The sequence below is a fragment of the Sminthopsis crassicaudata genome, chromosome 2, assembly GCF_048593235.1.
Source record: "Sminthopsis crassicaudata isolate SCR6 chromosome 2, ASM4859323v1, whole genome shotgun sequence".
Lineage (NCBI taxonomy): Eukaryota > Metazoa > Chordata > Mammalia > Dasyuromorphia > Dasyuridae > Sminthopsis > Sminthopsis crassicaudata.
The window spans coordinates 550,833,664-550,853,847 of NC_133618.1; the positions used below are offsets into that span (position 1 = coordinate 550,833,664).

Below are 20,184 nucleotides of genomic sequence, written 5' to 3' on the forward strand. Positions count from 1 at the left end.
AAAGAACATTAATCCCGTCCAACTTTAAAAGGTGATTTCAGATTCCACTCTCTTTCAGATACTCTTTTTCTGTGGCCAATTACTCTTTGTTTATTCCTTGTCTATTAAGAAGAATCATAATACTTTCAGCCCTGCAGGCTGCTATTGAGAATGCTGGATTTCAGGTGAAGGAAATTTTAACCACCTATACTTTTTCCCTTTCACTGTCTTTTTTGATTTATAACTTTATTCAAGGTGTTTTTTTTTTCTTTTTTTCTTTTTTTTTTAATGCCAGTTCCAAAATTGCATCAGTGGAATTGCTTGCTAACTTTAGTCCTGCTGCCTAAAAAGACTTTATATCATAGATAATGTTTTGAGTGTGGCGGGGTGCTTTTCTCATTTCACCTCTGCACATCGCTCCTTTTTTATCCTTTCTCTAGTCATGCAGTCATTTCAACATCTCACTGCATTGCTCCTGATCACTCCTTATTATCTGTTGTCATACCCAATATAGCAGCATCTGTACGCTTGAAAATTGTGCTCTCACTGCCTTTCCTTTTTTTTTTTTTTTTTTTTTTTTTTTTTTAAATCCAGTGTCATGGTTGAAGGATTGTTCTAACTGAAATCTAGGGACTGTCTCCAGTTAATTTCTTTCCAATCTAAATATTCCGTTGGCAAGTCTTCCTTTCTTGTTCTTTAGCCATTTCACTGTCTATCATCATTGATCTCTTGGATGATATTTGGAGGTCAAGCGCTGTCTTAATGTCAGATTTTTAGATCCTTCCACAGCTCTTGTTTGTCCATTACTCTGAATCTGTGATGCATGGCCTTCTAGAACATCTGACTCTGCAGCTATTCAATTGAACACCTGTGCCCAGGTCTAATGGTCCATGCAAGTTTTAAAATCCTTTTGTGCTTACTCTTTGGGGAGTCTTAGATGGTAATGATATTGTCACTATATTTCAGTCCCTTGACTAGACATACCGGAGACCTTGCCATTGTGGTGAGCCCCGGGGGGAAATGCCTAGAGATTGAGGAATGTAGCTATGGGTCCTTGAGTATAGTTGTTTGATGGAAAAAACAAATCACCTTTTCTTTCAATATTTGTAAGGAGCTACTGCTGTAAGTCTAAGACTAAAAAACTTACTCACCTCTCTAGAGTCTAATTTTCATCAGGTTCTATCTACATGAGATCCAAGTAGCAGAGATTAGTATAGGTTCATTACATACCAGGTAGCAACCTGCCATCCTTGCCAATCTGGAACAAAGAAACTTTGTTACTATGAATTCACCCAGTGCAATTTTAAACCAATATTGCTTTTATGTCTGGAAGCCATTTTTAAAGCTTTTGTCCTTTTTTAGTCCAAATCTATGATTTCTTTGACATAAGGAACTCTCAAAAAGGAAATTCCATCTACTAGAAATGCAGATCAGCAACTGTCCTGCAACCTATAGTCTTAGAGAGTGACACTGAAAAATTAAATGTCACATAGCCAATATATACTAGTGCCTTAAGCCATGATATTTCTGGTTCTGAGATCATTTTTATTCACTATACTACATTGTCTCTCTTGCCTCTTAATAATTTGGATAATTTAGAAGTTTTCCCAGCCATGTCCAAGAATGACATCTCATGTAATGAACATAAAAGAATGAACTAGAAAAACTGTAATAATTATCCCGTTAGTGTGACTATACAATGGATTTTCAGGATGCAAAAGGTTTGTTTAGGTCCTGATGAAAGAAATTTTTTCCATTATGCCCCCTTCTCAATTTTGAACAGTTCCTTGTTTGACAGAGGCAAATCTTAAACACCATTGCATTCCATCAGTTTTCTTGAATTCAGTCAATTCCTTTGGGTTTGGTTTTCATAATTTGAAAGAAATAGGATTATTTATATTTAATTATCATGCATGTCCTTATGGAAATATACTGCTATGATGATAGTAAAATTTCTAAACAATTCATGTGCACTAGCTTGAATCCCATTTATTAAATGTGGGTCTATTTCCTGCGTTTAACTCTAAATTGTTAATTGATCTTGTTGCTAAGTAAACAAGAAAGCTGACTTAAGTCTTCTTTAAGAACTCCCTTTACTATTCAAATTCCATTCAATATAGATATAATTTATTATATTTCCTTTCTAATTTTTACTTATTCCTCTATCATTTATGCGTACGTGTGTGTGTGTGTGTGTGTGTGTGTGTGTGTGTGTTTGTCTAGATCTATTTCCCTTCTTAGGTCCTTAATGGCCTTTTTCTGTTTTCTAAACTTGGGGTATTGTTACCAACTAGTCTTAGAAGTCTCCATTTCCTTAAGATTTAGAAATAACAGAATAATATTATCTAGTAAATAGGACTCTGGAAGCAGATGATCTTGGATCTCTTCTAAGTTTTACCACAATTATGAAACCGAAAAGTGATCTCAAGACACTGTCTACAACAGATTTTTTTTTTTTTCTAGGTTAGTCAATACCTAAACCGAGTTTTTTTCATTTATAAAGATCTTCAGGTATGGCAATTCTAATTCTCAACCTCACAAAGATTCTTTGTATGAAACCACGATCTAGTGACAGGTTAAATGGGCTTCTTGCTTTGGGTCTCTTAGGAAATAGAGAACAATTCACTAGCATTTTTTCAAATGTCCTCAATGGGCTTAAGGAGCAAGTTATCCTTTAATCTTTTCTAAATTTTCTGTGACTTTTCCTCTTAAATAAGTTTTCCAAAAAGTCACTTTGACTGTTTTTTATTAGAATCTCTTCATTTAAAATTTTCTTTTATTATTATTTTTTAAGACTGGATCTCCCCATCTCACCCAGGTTCAGTAGCCCAGTCCCTCCTCTGATTGGCAATTGGAATTTTGACCTACTTAATTTCTGATTTAGGCCAACAAGTTCCTCCCTGTAGGCAATCTGGTACCTCCCAATCCCACTCTAACTGACTCACCAAACTGATACTATACCTAGATATCTGATTAGTATGATTCACTGCATGACTCAGAGTTCACAGAAGTGCTAGACTTAGCTGCATGTTTATTTTTAATGCATAGAGAAGAAATCTCAACCCAATACTGTAGACATAGTCTAATCATCAATGCTCAGGGAATCTAGCTATATTTTTTTTAGTTCTTATTTTTTGTTTTTTTCAGTGTTCCTCATTTTGCAAATGAGGAAAATCTCACAAAATCTCAGCATTTCAAAGGATCTCTGAATTTATCTTTGAACAGCAATCCTCTCCACATTCTAGTGATTCCAGCCTCTGCATGAAGGCATCTAGGAAAGAAAAAATCTCTTCTTACTACTGCCTACTGAGGCAGCCTTTTCCATTTTGGGATAATTCTAATTGTTAGCACGTTTTTCCCTATCTTAAGTCAGTCTCCAACTCTTTTCAAGTTTTACCCATTACTCCTAGTTTCTACTCTCTGGAATCAAAGCAGAATGAGCCTGATCACTTTTTAACAAGACACTCTTCATATACTTGAAGATAATGAGTCTCACCTGAGTCTCTTCTGCTCCACCCTAAATATTTCCACTTTCTACAATGGAGTCATATACAATATGATCTCAAGCTCTTTCACTATTCTAGTTGGCCCAAATACTTGTAAGTTTATCATCATCCTCTTTAAAATATACCCAGAATTGAACATAATACTACAAATGTAGAATAAACTGAACAGAGAACGATAAAATTATTGTCTTCCTAGACCTGGTCATTATATCTCTCTTAATATTGCCTGAGATAGAATTAATTTTTTTGATTTCCATATCACACTGTTGATTCATATATAACTTGCCCGATGAAATCCCCAGATCTTTTCCAGATGATGTGCTGTCTAGTAACATTTCTCTTTATTTATATTCATGTGATTGATTTTTTTGTGGTCCTTTTTGTTCATCCCAATATTCTAACTTATTGAGAACTTCCAAGTTATCTGTCATCTAAAATATAATAAAAATACTATCTTTTCCTTCTTCCAAGTCATTGTATTGTTTTGTTTTGTTCTGTTTTGTTTTCAAAACAGCACTAAGACAAACATATATCATTGGGACATTCTACCAAAGACTTATTTTCAGTTAACATCAAACCATTAATGACCACTCTTTGAGTCCAGTCATTCAACCAGTCTAATCCAACTAATTGTATAATCTAGCTTTTATTTCTCCATCTTGTCTGCTAGAATTAACATGAATGACAAGCAAATGCTTTGCTAAATTCTAAGTAAATTCTATTTAAAACATTTCACTGGTCTGTCAGGTTAGTAATCCTGTCAAGAAAGGAAATGAGGTTAGTTTAACAGATTTGTTCATGATGAAGCCATCTAGAATTTTGGTGAATATTGCTTCCTTTTCTAAATTTTTCACTAACCATTTCCTTAATAAAATATCCTAAGATCTTGCCAGGAATAAAAGTCAATTTCACTGGGCTATTGTGAAGAAATCAAGGGTAATGTACTTAGAAGGAGCGCAAGCATTCAAAGGATGACAAGTAAAATAATTTATTATGCATGATATTCAAATGCATGCCTTTCAGGTTCACTGGCAAAGGGGATGTGTGTTCCAGTCAAGAGCTTAGCACCCTGGGTCTCTTCCTTTAAATCTGATTATTGTTGTAGATTCTTAGGGACTAAATGGGAGGAGGACCTTAAGATAGTCAATCTATGAGTGGGGCGGGTTACAAACCTTCCCTACTTTATCAATCCTAAGAACATTTGCACACATGGATTAGATGAAGTGCTAAACTGATTAAGATCAAGATAGCCTTGTATTGCTTACCTAAATGAAACCGACTAAACCAGTTATTGAGTGATATTTGGTAATAGGAACTTCCTGGTACACAGGCAAGTTAAGTCAGTGATGGAGTCAGTCCTATCAGCTAGGGCATAGAAATATTCCAGTTCTCACAGCTATGATTTGTGGACTCCACTGTGTCCATTTTTTTGAAAATCAGAACAAAATTTGCATCCCATAAAACCTTTGACATCTCTTCAGTTCTTCATGATCTATCAGAAATCACTTGTACATCATTCATAAACATAAATCAGTCATATATAACAAATCAGTATAGTTCAGTAATAACATTTGCCAGATCTTTCCATAACCATGGACGTAATCTGTCAAGGCCTAGTTGTTTGAACATGTCAAGTTCTCTCTTACTATATCCCTACTTTCTCAGGTTTCAACTCCTTATTGGTCATATTTGTTCTGTATTTTGCTGTTCAAAGATCACTTACCTCAGCAGAGAAAACACACACACAAAAAAAAGTGTCAAAAGTTTGTCTTTCTCTCATAGTTAACATTACCTGGTATTGTCATTTGTTATCATCTCATATAACCCAAGTGATGGTATTATTTTTTTTATCACATTCTTTTCCAAAAAATTAGGTTTTAAAAAGACTTTGTCATTGACCTTAACTTTCCTCTGCTATATCATTCCTGAAGCCATTAGTTTTGTCACTCCTGAAACTGTTTTATAGGATGCCACCCTTTTAGAGCCATATTCTCTTATCTGCTTTTGCGTCCATCCTCCATATGATTTTGTATGTATCCAAAGTAGATCAATGATTTCCCTGGGTATCCACATTGTACTCTTTAGACCACTTCTTTTTTCACCTCACCTAAATATAGAGGGCTGAAACTCCAAAAAGGTGTGCTTGAATCAGACAACTGAGCACTAAAGGCTAATTACCTATTCCATGTGAGACAATGACTCTATTACCATTTGTTTGGATAAATGGCTCTTCTCACCATTGGTGCTGGCTCAATGTTTGGTGTTAAGATAATCATAGGCAAGGATCGGAGGGCAGAGGGAGAGGGGTCAGAGAAGCACTTGGTGGCAGGATGAGGAGGAGAGAGGCTGGTGACTCAGGACTCCAGAATCTAAGAGAGCTCTTTGACAAGCCATGTGGCAGTTTGCCTGCTTCCTTCTTCACTTCTTCCCCTAAGACCAAGGACTTTAATTTATCCTGACTCTGGCTCACCCCGAGGCCCTTCAGGGAGTTAGCCCATACTTTATACCTAAATTGTTCATCTCTGTGTCCTCAGAATTGCATTCTTGAGAGCTTCCAAGAATTCCTGGACCAACTCAGTTTATAGATTTTTAGACTATGGTATCCTACCCTTTTTTAACCTGAAACTTTTGGAAAAGAAAGAAATAATTCAGCTAATTCAGCTCTTTCGTTCCTACTATATCTTATGTCTTTCTGTAGCAATAGTATAATGTTTCTTGAATTCTCCAACTATTTTCTAATTAAATCTGTGTGATACTTTAGTGGCAATATCACTTCTGTTTCTATCTCCATGGAGACAAGGATTTAAGATCCTTAACCAATTTGATTCTCTTCCTCTGTACATTTTCTGGCTTATCAATATTATTCTTAAACTATGACCCTCAGAACTGAACATAGTACTCAAAAGAATTCTGGTAAGACCTTCCTTATTTTTAGAAGCTATATACTTCTTTTTTTCTTTTTTTTGTTTTATTATTGCTTTTTATTTTCAAAACATATGCATAATTTTCAACATTCACCATTGCAAAACCTTGTGTTCCAATTTTTTCACTTCCTTCCTCTCCTCTCTCCCCAAAATAGCAAGTAATCCAATAAAAGTTAAACATTTTTTTCTATACATATTTCCACAATTATGCTGCATAAAAAAAAATCAGATCAAAAAAAAAAAAAAAGAAGAAGAAGAATGAGAAAGAAAACAAAATGCAAGCAAACAGCAACAAAAAAGTGAAAATACTATGTTGTGATCCACACTCAGTCCCTATAGTCCTCTCTTTGGGTGTAGATGTCTCTTTTCATCACCCATTGGAACTGGCCTGAATCATCTCATTGTTGAAAAGAACCATGTCCATCAGAATTGATCATTGTATAATCTTGCTGTTGCTGTTGTACTTCTTAATTCAACCTAAAATCATGTTACTTTTTTGTTTATAACATACTTCTGAATCACTGAGTTTGCTGTGCTCTAAAAACCTCAGATCATTGTCAGAAAAATTATCATTAACTGTATATTACCCATCTTCTACTTAGGAAAAAATGATTTTTGTGCCCAGGCATAATACTTTACATTTATCTTTATTTGAACTTCATCATATTAATTCCAGTCCAATTCTTTACTCCTTCAATATCATATTGGATCCTGACTTGGTCATCCAGTGTATTAGCTAACCTCAATTTCTGTCATCTGAATGCTTTTGTTTAAGTCATTGAGAAAAATGGTAAACAACACAGAGCTAAATATAAATCCCTGAGACTAGAGAACTCTCATGATGACATTCCTCTCTTTTAGGAGAGCGATGAAGCATCACTTTGACTTAGATGGCAATTATATCCATGGCAGAAAGATACTCTACTGGAAACAAGATCCGTAGTCCTTTATTTTTTCTTGCTAATAGTTCTTGTATCCTAATATTTTATAAGAATTACTTTTCATTTTATCAAGGATATATTGGAGATAGTATGTTTTCAATAAGCACTTCTGCTTCCTGTATGAATAATAAATGAAAATTTATTTTGCAACATTAGTATTCCCTATTATGCTATCAAGTGGTATTTTCTTAAAATTTTGAGACCCTGAACTTAAATTATATCTTTTGAAAACTAAATGCTTCCATCTTTGTTCTCTATGTATACCTCATATTCCTTTTTTGGGGGAAAAAGATTCTAAATTTAGGAGAGACCTCAGATAAAGAGCCAGTCATATGTATGTTAACAATATAAATTTGTTAAATACGGTAAAATTATATGGAAGTTCCCTTCAAAATGCAGGTACATATTTTGAAATACTAATGAGAAATAGTATAAATAAATATATCCCAAGAAGGAAATTAAACCCAATTTTCCTTACTTCTAGCCTAGTGCCTTCATCTAGGTTGTTGAAATCCATCCTCCCTTCAGAGTAAGGGAACAAAAGCAAAGTAGTAGTTCCTAGTTTCATGAATCAGGACAAGCAGCTAGAGGGAAGTGGGGTGGAGGTGGAAAAGTGACTTTTTTTTTCTTCTGGAACCACTTTGGTCCCAAGTTAACTTTGCTACATATCCCGTTCCCCTGGGAAGTTTAAATAATTTATTAGGGGAAAGCTTAAAGGAAAGAAAAGTCCTAGAGAGGAAAGACTAAATTTTAGTGCCTCCACCCTATACCACCTGTTTCCTGAGGCAGATTGTGTAGGGAAAAAAAAAAAAAAAAAAACTTCTGAGCGTAAGAAAGCATTTCAGAAGGCCTCTTATCACCAGCTCCTACCTGACCACCATTCTAGTATTACACTACTAGACCTCCTTCAGCTTTCTTCCTTAGAGGAAGATGAAAACTATTCTTTATATTTCAAAGTTTCTTCCTTAGCTGTAGTTACAGTTCTGTCAAAACCCGTCCTGTACCCTACAGGAACAGTATTCCAATTCTTTACCAAGGTAAGAGAGTATAATGAATTTTACTTGAGATACTTTACCTATAAATGTCTAGTATTTTCCATATCTCTTCTATAGTAAATATTACCTGTGTTTAACCTGCCTGTATACTTTAACATACAAGGCAAGGGGAAAAATGGTACTGACAGAAAACCAGAAACAGAAAGGGAAATTTGGGACCAAAAGGTGAGGCTATAGAGAGAAGAAATATATTCCCTTCATTTTTTGCTAGGTAGGGTGTCAAGTTGCCATCATTAAGGAGACAAATTAGGGTGTCTTGTTCCATTCATTATATTTTTATCTACCACACTTTCTTCTCCCACCTTCCTTATGGGTACCTCATTTACCTCACTCTGTTTGAAGTCAAAATTCTCTTTTTTTCCCTTTGCATTGTCTTTGTTCACTTTGACTCCATTAAAGCCAACATAAAGAGGAAAGATCTGGGGAGATCAGAGAAAATTACTTCTAACCACAGGCAAGGTTATTTTCCTCTCCTGTGGTGAATACTTAAGACTATTTAGCAGGAAAGAAGTATTCAAAGGCTTAGTAGGAATGTGGCCATGCTCAGATAACTACAATAGAGATTATTATAATATTATAACAACTTGTTTGCATAGTGCTCTGACATTTAAAGCCTTCTGCAATATGGCTGCCACATATCTTTCTAATCTTATTTTATAATACCGTCTTTCACAAGTTTTCCAATCCAAGCAAACCATTTTACTAGCAATTTTCCTTATGCCATATTACATGTGTGACCTTGGGCAATCAATCATTCCACACCCCCAGATCTCAGTCTCTTCATCTGTTAAAAGAAGGAGATTTATTCCCTTCCAGCTCTTAAAATTTTTGTGATTCTGAAATCTATACCCTTGTACAATACTGATAAAGTTGGCAAATGGGATATCTACATCTTTCGGTATGAATAGATATGTTAGACATTATCTGCTCCAAAATTAGACTTCAAGGGAATGAACCAGAATTTTTAAAGAAAAAAATCCAGCAGATATTGGTTACCTAGGAACATCTGGAATCATTTCTCCCCACTGTTTAAAAGTCTAAGAAATTAGCCAGGTATCATCCTACTGCCCTTCTCTAAAGCATCAGATGTTGCTCACTGCTGGGAGGTGAATTGCTATTTCCAGACCCAACTCTTTAATGCAAAATGATAAACCCCCTTCTGACTCTGCCCAATTACTGACTTCTTTATACTCTTCTATCTTCAGTTTGGAGTGCCTGGCTTCATTTCATTCCCCTAGGACTTTCCAATAGCTTGTCTACCACTGATTATACATCTTGGTAACAAAGGACATAGTCAAGGCATATGCCTCTATCCTCACATTTATGAAGTCTCTTCCTAGTTGGCCCATATTATCTAATAACGAGGCTAATAAAGTGTGTCCTGAAACTATGAAATAAAGGCTAAATGTAGAATGTCAGCAAATGCAGTATGAGATATGTTCAAAAACAGCATGGTATCCTAGAAAGAACTCTGAATCTGGAAACTGAAGACCTAGATTCAAGTCTCAAGCTCTTACACCTCCTACTTGTATGATCTTAGGCAAATTAATCCCCATGAACCTCAATTTCACATTTGTAAAATGAGGATAATATTTGTACTACCTATCTCACAAATGATATAGTGAAGGAGCTTTGTAAACCTTGACATACCACAAATCAGTGCACTATTATCAGGATTATCATTATATTTTGACTTTGTTTCTATGTCCCCCAGGCATATCATTATTACTCTTCATCTACTAGACTTGTAAACTACTCCAATATTACCTCTTAAGGAGTGAAATCTAGGGACTTGGTTAAACTGCTCCTCCCTATCTTATTCTTCTTAACCAAGGGTCACTAAATTGGGCTGAGAGCCACTGTTACCTCTCTGCCCCACTTTAAACAATGTGGCATTGATACCACATAGTAATTATCATTTGTGGCTTTTAAAATTGGCTTCTTTTCCTGTATTTTTCAGGGCCAGGCAAAGAAGAATGTATCTATTGTGTCAACAATTTTAAAATCCATGAGAAGAAATGTGTTCCGGGCTGCAATGAAGGATTTTATTTTGCCAAGGTGCCAGGTTTCCTGCAGAAAGTGTGTGCAAGGTACATAATCCTTTCTTGGAAGTTCTTGAGACCAAATAGGATTGTGGTTCATTATGTGGTAATGAAGCAAAATATATGAAGCTCCAAAACCTGTTAAGGACAAAGCTAGGATTAGAGCCCATGTGTTCAGAATTCTTTATACTATATCACAGATATACAAGTATGGCTGCTGCTTCAAAATGATGTGATTTATATTCACTATCAATGAACATAATCAGAAAGGGGATAATAATGGATAGAATTTATATAGCACTTGGTGTTTACAAAGATCTTTATGTGAACTTTAACATCAAATCTTAAAACAGAAAAAAGACTCTGGCAGGATAAGTACAATTACTGACCCCAATTTACAGATGAGAAAACCAAGACCAAAAGAAGTTCTGACTTGCCCAGGCACTTTATAGCTCGTCAGTATTTGAGCCAGAATTTAAACCAATAACTTCCTGGCTCCAAGGCCATTACTCTGTTCATCTTTCTGACCTGTTCTTTCATTAGGCATATTTGTCCTTACATATATAGATGGGTCTAGCATCAGTGAGGAGATGTTGCTGTATTCTTCGGTTCTGGATCTGCACATAGAATCCACAAATAACCTGACACATTCAGGCAGGATCCAGGGAAAGAAACTCTCAAGCTGAAATAAGGTTATGATCAGTAAAGATTCCTCAGAAGAATTGGTATGAGCAAAAATATTGAACCACAGGATTGGGCCAGATTCCAAGTAAGCAGCCAACATTGTACAATTACGTTCTTTCTTCCCCAACTCCTTCGGATATAGTTGGTTCTTTCCCCTGCCTCCTTTGCAACTATTATGTGCTAAAGGGCATGGAAAAAAACTAGCTCACCATTCTGCAAATAGAGCTTCCTTGACCCATGGTGTCAAATTCAAATAGAAACGAGAGGTCCATTAAATCAATATTCAAAAATCCCTGTGGGCCACATGTTGACTTAGAAAACTACATGTTAACATTATCTATGTTCCATTGTATTTTATTTGTTTTGTTAAATATTTCCATTTATATTTTAAACTGGTCCTGGCTACAATCTGAAGTGTTGGGGCTTAACATAAGGGTCTGGGTTGTGTTTGACACCTCTAAGTCAGACCATGGCCAGAGATCAGCTTACTGACTGGCCCTACTTGAACAATCAAACTGTCTTATTTTTGTATTTAAATCTCCATGACTTGACACAATGACTCACATCAAAGCCGCTTAGTAAATGTTTATTCATTGATTAAACAGTGCTTCTGAACACTGACAGCCAGTCAGATAGATACTTGGAAGGAAGAGAGAGTATTGTTTCCTTAAATAATGCTTGTGATGGCCTTGATAGAAATCCAATCCTTGACAAGCCCCCAATCTATCCTTTCTACTGATTATGTCTATGGAACTTCCCCTTCCACCATTGCTAGTGGGCTTGATGTAAATGGTTGTCTTTTAGTAACCACTTCAGTTTGTTTCCCCCTTTTACTTTTTAAAAAGTGATTTAGTAAGCTAACAAGAGAACAAGTCATGTACATTTCTATGATCTTATAAAAAAACCTAATATGGATTGTGATTATTTTACAAATCTACTGATGTACATTCCTGACATCTTTAGTTAGCTTGCAAGGCTAATTTGCTCAGCTTCAATTTTCCTTGCCGAGTCTTGATCTGGGCCAAGAATTCTCCTCTGAAGCAAACTCTTTACTTTTAACTAGCCAGATGGTTCTTGTATAATTAAACTAAATATCCCTAACCCAGGGAAAGCTTGGAATTGAATGATAAAAATCTTTTCTATTAATAATGCATCCTTAGTCTCAAAGGATAAAAGCTATTCTTTTATTTCTACAAGTTCAGGGACTTGATGTGAACATTCTATGAGAGGCAGTGAGAAGAGCCCCCAGTTTTAGAGAGCTAGCACTTACTACCTTTTAGTCCTGCCTCTGTTACTGACATGTATGTACCCATAGGCAAGTCATTTCATCTCTGTGGAGCTCCCTCTCTTCCTCCATAAAATGAAAGCATTGAATTAGACAGGCTCTTTCCACTTTAAATTTATGATAAAAGGTAGCTGCCATTGAATTATCCATAGCGAGAGCGAGTGTGGTATAATGAATAAACAAAAGTTCTGGAAGATAGAAAAACCTTGATTTTATAACCCTGGGCAAGAACTTGAGCTCTTAGCATTTTAGTCAATTCTTTAATTTACCAATAAGATGCATATCTACATCAGTAAAGACAATTTCTCCAAGCAGAAGTTCCCTACAAAAAATCAAATCATAAGTCTAGACCTTGACTTATCCTAATATTAGCCATAGTTCAATTTAGTAACTGAAGATAAAGTACCACATAAAGTAGCCTGTCATGCTACTTTAAAAATTGGACTACTGATAAAATGTTGAACTTGGCATGACATTTCTTGAAATACATATATATATATCACATGTATATGTGTATATATAAAACTTATGTATATATATATATATACATTTTATAGATTATATACATGTAAATATATGCATATATCTTTATATAATTTGTATAAAGCTTTAAAGTTTATAAAACATTTTCCTTATAACAATTCTGTGAGGCAAATAATACAAGAATGATCCCATTTCACAGATGGGGAAACAGATGTTAAGGAAGTTGACTCACTTGTCCATGGTCAGACACAATATCTAATTGTTGAAGCCAAGATTCAATCCCTAACTCTAACAATTCTGCCTACTAGTCAACAATAAGTATTTTTCAAGCCCCTACGCTGCCATGCACTATATTAAGCACTGGACACCAAGAAGTCTAATGATATAAATCTCATTAGTTTAAAAATACTGTCAACCTTAAGGATTCTACTTGGCCATACACATAGATTAAGAGGCATACCTTCAGTATGGATTCCATAAGATAAACAGTGCCCTGATGTGATAAGAAAAGTGATAATAGTGATTTGCAAAATTGTGAAGGCCTTTTGGTTCCTTATGGATTAGATTAAGAAAATCCATTTAATTGGTTCAAGCCACATAATTGAAGTTATTTAGTTTAAAACACACACACACACACACACACACACACACACACACACACACACACACACACACACACATACACACACCACCACCACTACCCCCAAATCACTAAAACTCTTATTCTGGATGGGTGACTGTTCCATTATCAGAATGGAGACACTACCAACAGGAATATTTGCCAGTAAGGCATAGTCCAAGTGCTTGAAATTTCTATCACAAGTATAATTTGTCTTTAAAATCTCTATTACAAATCTTTGTGTATGAGACAGACCAAGACAAGGGACAAGCACAGAGAGAGACTAAACATATTTACCCTTAAGCAAGAGAGTAATATGGTCAGAGTTCTGCTTTGAGTATAATTAATATATCTTACCATTTTTCTGTTTCCTTGAATCAGTTATCTTAACCTGGAGCCTCTATATTGGATTATGTTTTTACACCTTAAGTTGAGCTTCACCAAAGACTCAGCAGCATACTAGGGACTTGGGAAATGTTTGAGAGTGCTTCTCAAGTGAATTTATGACTTTGTTTATTTACTCCAACAGGTGTGAAGAAAATTGTTTACATTGTGAAGGATCCAGCAAGAATTGTGTCAAGTGTAAAACTGGTTTCATGCTGCTTGGAAACACATGTGTAGCAAATGATACCTGCAGCAATGGTCAGTAACCATTACATACATACATACATACATACATATATGTATGTATATATATATATATATATGTGTGTGTGTGTATGTGTGTGTGTGTGTATATATATATATATATATACACATATATATATCTATATATAAAATGAATTGAATTGTATTTTTTACTAAAGACTCTCTAATGTTACAGAATAAGAGAGTGACATGATCAACATAAGAGTTATATGGTTAAGGTTACATATTAAGTTTTGAGGACTATTCCGGTTACATTAGATTTTTTGAAAAAAAAAAAGAGAAGAGAAATTCCTCTCTTCTATCATATTTTCTTAATAATGAATTGACTTTCTTAGGAATTTTCTAGTTCATTCCTTAGAATTTGAAAACATATGGGATTTTGCAGATGAGGATACTATAGTAACAAAAGGTAAGATGACTTGCTCAAGGCTACATAGCTAGTTGGGACCAAAACCAAGACTAGAATGCAGGTCTTCTGAGTCCTAGTTTAACTGTCTTTCTTCTTATTCTATGCTTTGTCAAACTATTTTAATACAATCTTGCTTTCTTCAAAACTCTCTCTCTCACTCATTCACATGTTACTGGCTGACAACAGAGGCCCAAGATATTACTAGTGTTTTCACTGTTTTTTTTTTTAATTTTTATTTTTAATGCTTGCCTTACTTCTTCCATTCTAGAAATATGATGACTAGATTAGAATCTAAGCAATTCTTGTATTGATTACCATTGATGTAGAAAACTATGGTCATGAGATTCAGAGCTAAAAGGCACCATAGTCAACTATGTCAAATATCTTCACCTCATTTTACAATTGAGCAAACTGAGGCCCAGAGAAGTGAAATAACTTACTTGAGATCGTACAAGACAGTAAGTCAACAGAGCCAGATTCAAACTCAATATTCATTTCATTATGTTGTGCTAAAAGGGAAATGGGGGAGAGGGAAGGTTCCACAGGAGTATGGATAGGACAACACCAATCAATTTATTTAGTTTACAATTAGTAAAATGCAAAGAAACTTTTTAGTTAGGAATCTGGAATGTTAACTCCTTTTTAAAAAGTAGAAAGAAATATAGCTGTTTAAATTATCTTCATATTTAATAACTTGGGGGATTGTATAATATATAAAAATAATAAACTGTTATTCATGTGAAAGTTTGCTTTTTCAGATATTCTTTCAGCATCTTAATGCAAAAGCTTCACGATAAATTTTCTCTTTTTTTCCCTTCCTCATGAATGTGGGGATTTCAGCTGCCGAAATGTTTTGTGAAATGGTGAAATCGAACAATCTCTGTGAGAGGAAGCTTTTCACACAACTTTGCTGTCGGACATGTCTTCTGGCTGGATAGGATGAGTCAGTGTCTGCACTCAAGAAAGAGTTCGTCCTGCAAGTCCAGTTTAGCCCAACCTTTAGGACAAAGTATTTTTCAGTTTGGGGAGAATTTTCATATAGTGCCATTGAGGATGCTTTTTTAATGTTTGACAGTTTTAATCTCACCATGAACTTTTTTTTCTTTAGCATTGTCTCTTTTTTTAATGCAAAAAGGAATTTTGTTACTGTAGTGAAACTCTCAAAGGGTAGTTTTTGAAATGGTGATATTAATTCTTTCAAACATGAGGCCCCCTGAGCTGCAATGGGTATATAATTTGTACCTTGGCCATATTAGCCAAATCCCCTTAACAGACTCAAAATGGAAAAGCGGAGAATTTCAAGATTTCATGCTCAGAACTTATAGCAGCATGTGGGAATATGAGTTAACTGAATTTCCAGAACCAAAGCAGGAAGGGAAGGAATCTAATATAAAAGGTGTTTTTCCCCACTTTGTGCTATTGGATGGCATCATTGTAAATCTAAAAAGAATAATTAAAAGAATAGAATACATTTGTGTTCTAGCCACATATACAGTGAAGAATTGGATAAATCACAAACTAGAATGTCAGGCAAAAAAATTAAATTGGCTATTTGATGAAACCAAATATGTTGTAATTTTGACCATGTGTTTTATGATCTCTGAGGATAGAGTTTCTATTTCTACTTACTAAAGCTAATTCTGAAAATGCTATTAATGGGATTACCCATTAAAATCCAAGAGCTAATCAGAAGATTCTTACTTTTTCCATAGATCTCTACTACTGAGTTCAGTTTGCCACATTATTCCTATTGCTGCAGATCTTCTATCAGAAGGTTTTTTTTTAATTTGTAAATCTCAGTAAAGCCAGTTTACTTGTATTAGTACAATTCTCTGATAAAATCTTCCACTGGATGACAAGTATCTTAGGCATTCCAAAGAATAAGCCAAGAAAAACCCTAATTATACTCAGCAACTTTGTAAAGCAAATCAAAACCCATTCAGTAACTTTTTAAAAGAATCAATTGTTTATGGCTTTTAAAATATATTTGGTGACATTTATTTTCAGTAACTTATGCAGTTGTGGGTTTTTTTTTTTTCAGTAGATGTGGTTTATTTTAAGGCAAATGGACACATTTTTGTGTGTACTATGGGCCTATATGACAAAGAATGACTTATTCTTCTTTGAAACATTTGTGGATATCATTTTTTTAGCTGTGTGTTCTAATTTTTGCCAATGTTAATTATTTTGAAAAGTGTTATTTCATATTTTTGCAGTGAGATGCACAGATCTGCTTTATCAATTCATTTTATTATGGAAATAACAGGATTTTGCCTTAAATTTTCTTTGAATAGCATTTTTTTGCCACTTTTCCTTACTCTCTTCTTCCATCTCTAATGTACTGGCCTTTTTCTCTATAAGCAGATGAAAACCATGAGCTGCATGGATCAGCAACCAAAAATCCCCCCAAAAGAAAAACAAAGAGAATAAAATTTTAAGCACTGTTAATAAAAACAATTAACATCCCACAATAAAAGAACTTGTATTTCTTTCTAATTCACCACAGTAAAGTTTTTTTTTAAGTTATTGACCACTGTATGAAATGGAAATATATAGTTAGCTTTATATATAATATCTAGTTTTATCTACATACAAAATTTGTACCTCTTTTATGAAATATTGAAGTTGTTTGTCCTTTGTTTTCAAAGAGAGCCATGACATCAGGGAGATGATGCCATGACATGTAAGTGAATTGGATTTAAGTGAGGAAAGGCTGTGCAAAGCCACCTGCCTCACTTTCCCCTCTAGAGCCAGCTGGGTCCATTATGAAAATGAAGTTGTAAAGTTGAAAAGTCTAGTTCTAAAGTATTATGAAAAAAAATTAAGGATAAAGAAATAAGGGAAAAAGGAAATGATTTAACTTTATTGTGAAAATAGTCATAGGTTGAGTTATGAGGTTTGAAACAGCATATGGCACACTACAGACTGGGGAGTGGGAGGGAATGGAGGGATCTTACAAGGAAAGAAGCTCTTCCTTATCTCTTTACTCAAATGTGTTGAAGGAAAACTAATTTTACTTCCAGTGCTACATGATTTAGCTCAAGTTCTAGACTCCCCAGCACTCACTTGCACTTGTCAGGTTGATTCCTCAAAAATTACTTTAAGGATCTAGGGTTAGCTTTGAAGGGATGTTTTTCTAATACTATAGCTCATTAGTCTCAATTGTTGCATTTTCTCAATTTTTATCAATTAATTTCAATTAGACTTAGAAAACGTTTTTCTTCTAGAAAAAAATATTTACTAAGGTAGTATAGTAAGAAAAGTAAGTACAAAATATGTCCTCTACCCTCCCAAAAAGTCTAATATGCTCTCCAACAAATTAATATAGATTCCAGGAGAAAGATGGTTTAAGCTTAGAGAGCACATTTGGCTAAGAGTTAACTTACAGCTCTTAAAAGTTTGTTTTTGTTTTTGAAGCCCTCAAGATGCCACCCTTAGATATGGTATAGCTTTTTTGCTGGGTTTCTTGAATCTCCTTTTTAAAAATCATTTTTAGTTTGTTCTTATCTCCTGATGCAGATACTATCATCAGCCATTACAGTCCCTGGGACCCTGCTAACTGATAGAAAAATCCAAATCCTCCAGCCTTCCAAAGATAAGATTCTCCTTTGGAAAGTCAGGAGGTAGAAATAAAACAGATGGAAACTAAGGCTGAATGAAGCCAGGGCTTTTCTCTTCAACACTTCCAAGCAATTCCTTCTCAGACGCTTGGCTATAAAAATTCAACCCAAGCCATCATACCTTTAAATCCTTGGATTCCAAAATGGTCTGATATTTTATGGATGATCTAGAGAGAGTGACCAAGTCACAATATCACTTCTTTTCATTTAGTGACTAAATTGATCAAAGATTTTTTCCATACTTATTCTAAAATCTATAATTGACTACATAGATTTGTGTGGCTTTTGTTCATATTTAATTCACAACTCTGATCATATTACTCAGTGAGACATCAGAGTGTAGCATTATGTGAGTGAGGCAACTGATGCACTCAATCAACCTCCAACCTTACACTGGAAATATTGCATCTGTATTTCTTTAGTTGTAATTTCAAAATTCATCAAGTCACTGTGCAAATTCAATTACAATTCAATTACAAATCTGACAATAGGGTTTGTGTTTATGAACCAAATTTTTAACATGCATATGTAGTTTAACACATGTTTATTAGCCTCTGAGCTTATAACTTTAATAAGTAATAATGTACAATCCAAGAATATCTGATACCAACATTAGAAATCATCTCCTCTAGTTTTTCTCTATATCAAATTATCCAATGAGAAAGGGACCAATATTATTGAAAAAACAATATATTCGGTGTCTTCACAGAGACCTATGGGTAGCTTCCAATCCAACAATTCAATTATATTTATTAAACACCCATTAGCTGATAGAGGCTGTGATTAGCACACAGGATACAAGAAGAGAGGGAAGAGGGAAGGAGGAAAAAAATATTACTCAAGATTTTCTACTTGAATGAGCATAGTAATACACTTAACAGAAATAAGGAGTTTGCTGGGGAATGCATCTCAGAGGGTTACGCCCACCTATCACTCATGTGGGTCACTTATAAGCTCTAAAAATATAGGGACTGGGAATTAGTTCACTGATGAGAAAATGATATTTAGGAAAAATTTTAAAAGATAGTATGTCATGGGGCTTATATTTAGGCCCCAAATGCTGAGCCAATGGCCCTGTGTCTCTGGTCAACTCCATCCATAAAAATAATACTGAAAAAACCCAAGGACCAGGGTGGAAATGATGTAAGTGACTGCTAGATAGAGAATCAGGAAGCAAAATGCTAAAGGTAGTTAAAGAAGCCTTTCTCATGCCTGCCTCCATTGACTCTATTCTACCTTTCCACTAATAAAGAACAAGCTGTGAAGAATGAGTCTAGTCTCAAATAATCTTACAAATACGCTATGCAAGTGGAGAATTATTCACAAGGCAGACAGGATGCTTCATCCCATGACACAGCAGGTTAAAAAAAAAAACAAAAAAAAAAAAAACAGTGGCATCAAGAACTGACCCAAGTCCAAATTGGACTTTGACCTTTCTAGAAGCTATGATTAGAAAACTTAAGTGAGAAACACTTATTAGCTCTCAAAGAGAACATGGAGTCTAAGCACTTTGAACTTTGGCCAAGAACTCATATTAAAGATATTTCTCTAAATTGATTTGACAAAGGTAAGATTTGAAAAGTGTAGTGGGCACACAGATTGTTGTTTTAGTGTATTTGATTTCATTCGTTTGCTTTTGTAATAATAAGTACTGTATACAATCGAGCTATTTTGTATGGTCAGTTCCATTGTGCTATATGTTATGTGACTAAGATCTATTGAAGTGCAACAGGGAAAGGAAGAGGATAGATGTTTTCTGGTGGGTAGATAGGATTCTTAACTGACCACACTCCTGGATGAATGAAGAGAGAGAAAATAATAAGAGCCAGGCTATGCAGGTCACTTGCCTTTTGAAAACTAGAGAGAACTTGTCCTTTCCTCCTGACACCCTTTGGTACTGGGTGGAATACATAACCATCCCCTAGAATAAGCACAAGTTTGTGAATACCAGGCTTTCATCAATGAAGAGGTTCTGGGAACTGAGCAGGA

General features: G+C 34.8%; 1 protein-coding gene across 2 annotated transcripts in view; it reads left to right on the plus strand.

The window, feature by feature from the left end:
• Positions 1–17,051, plus strand: part of PCSK6 (proprotein convertase subtilisin/kexin type 6) — a 240,175-nt gene extending 223,124 nt beyond the window's left edge. For both annotated transcript variants that reach the window (XM_074294997.1, XM_074294998.1), the window contains 3 exons: positions 10,366–10,495; positions 14,048–14,160; positions 15,416–17,051. In XM_074294997.1, coding sequence (XP_074151098.1) covers positions 10,366–10,495; positions 14,048–14,160; positions 15,416–15,513 — 341 coding nt within the window. In that variant the 3' untranslated portion in view covers positions 15,514–17,051. The remainder of the gene's footprint in view (positions 1–10,365; positions 10,496–14,047; positions 14,161–15,415) is intronic.
• The last annotated feature ends 3,133 nt before the right edge of the window (positions 17,052–20,184 follow it).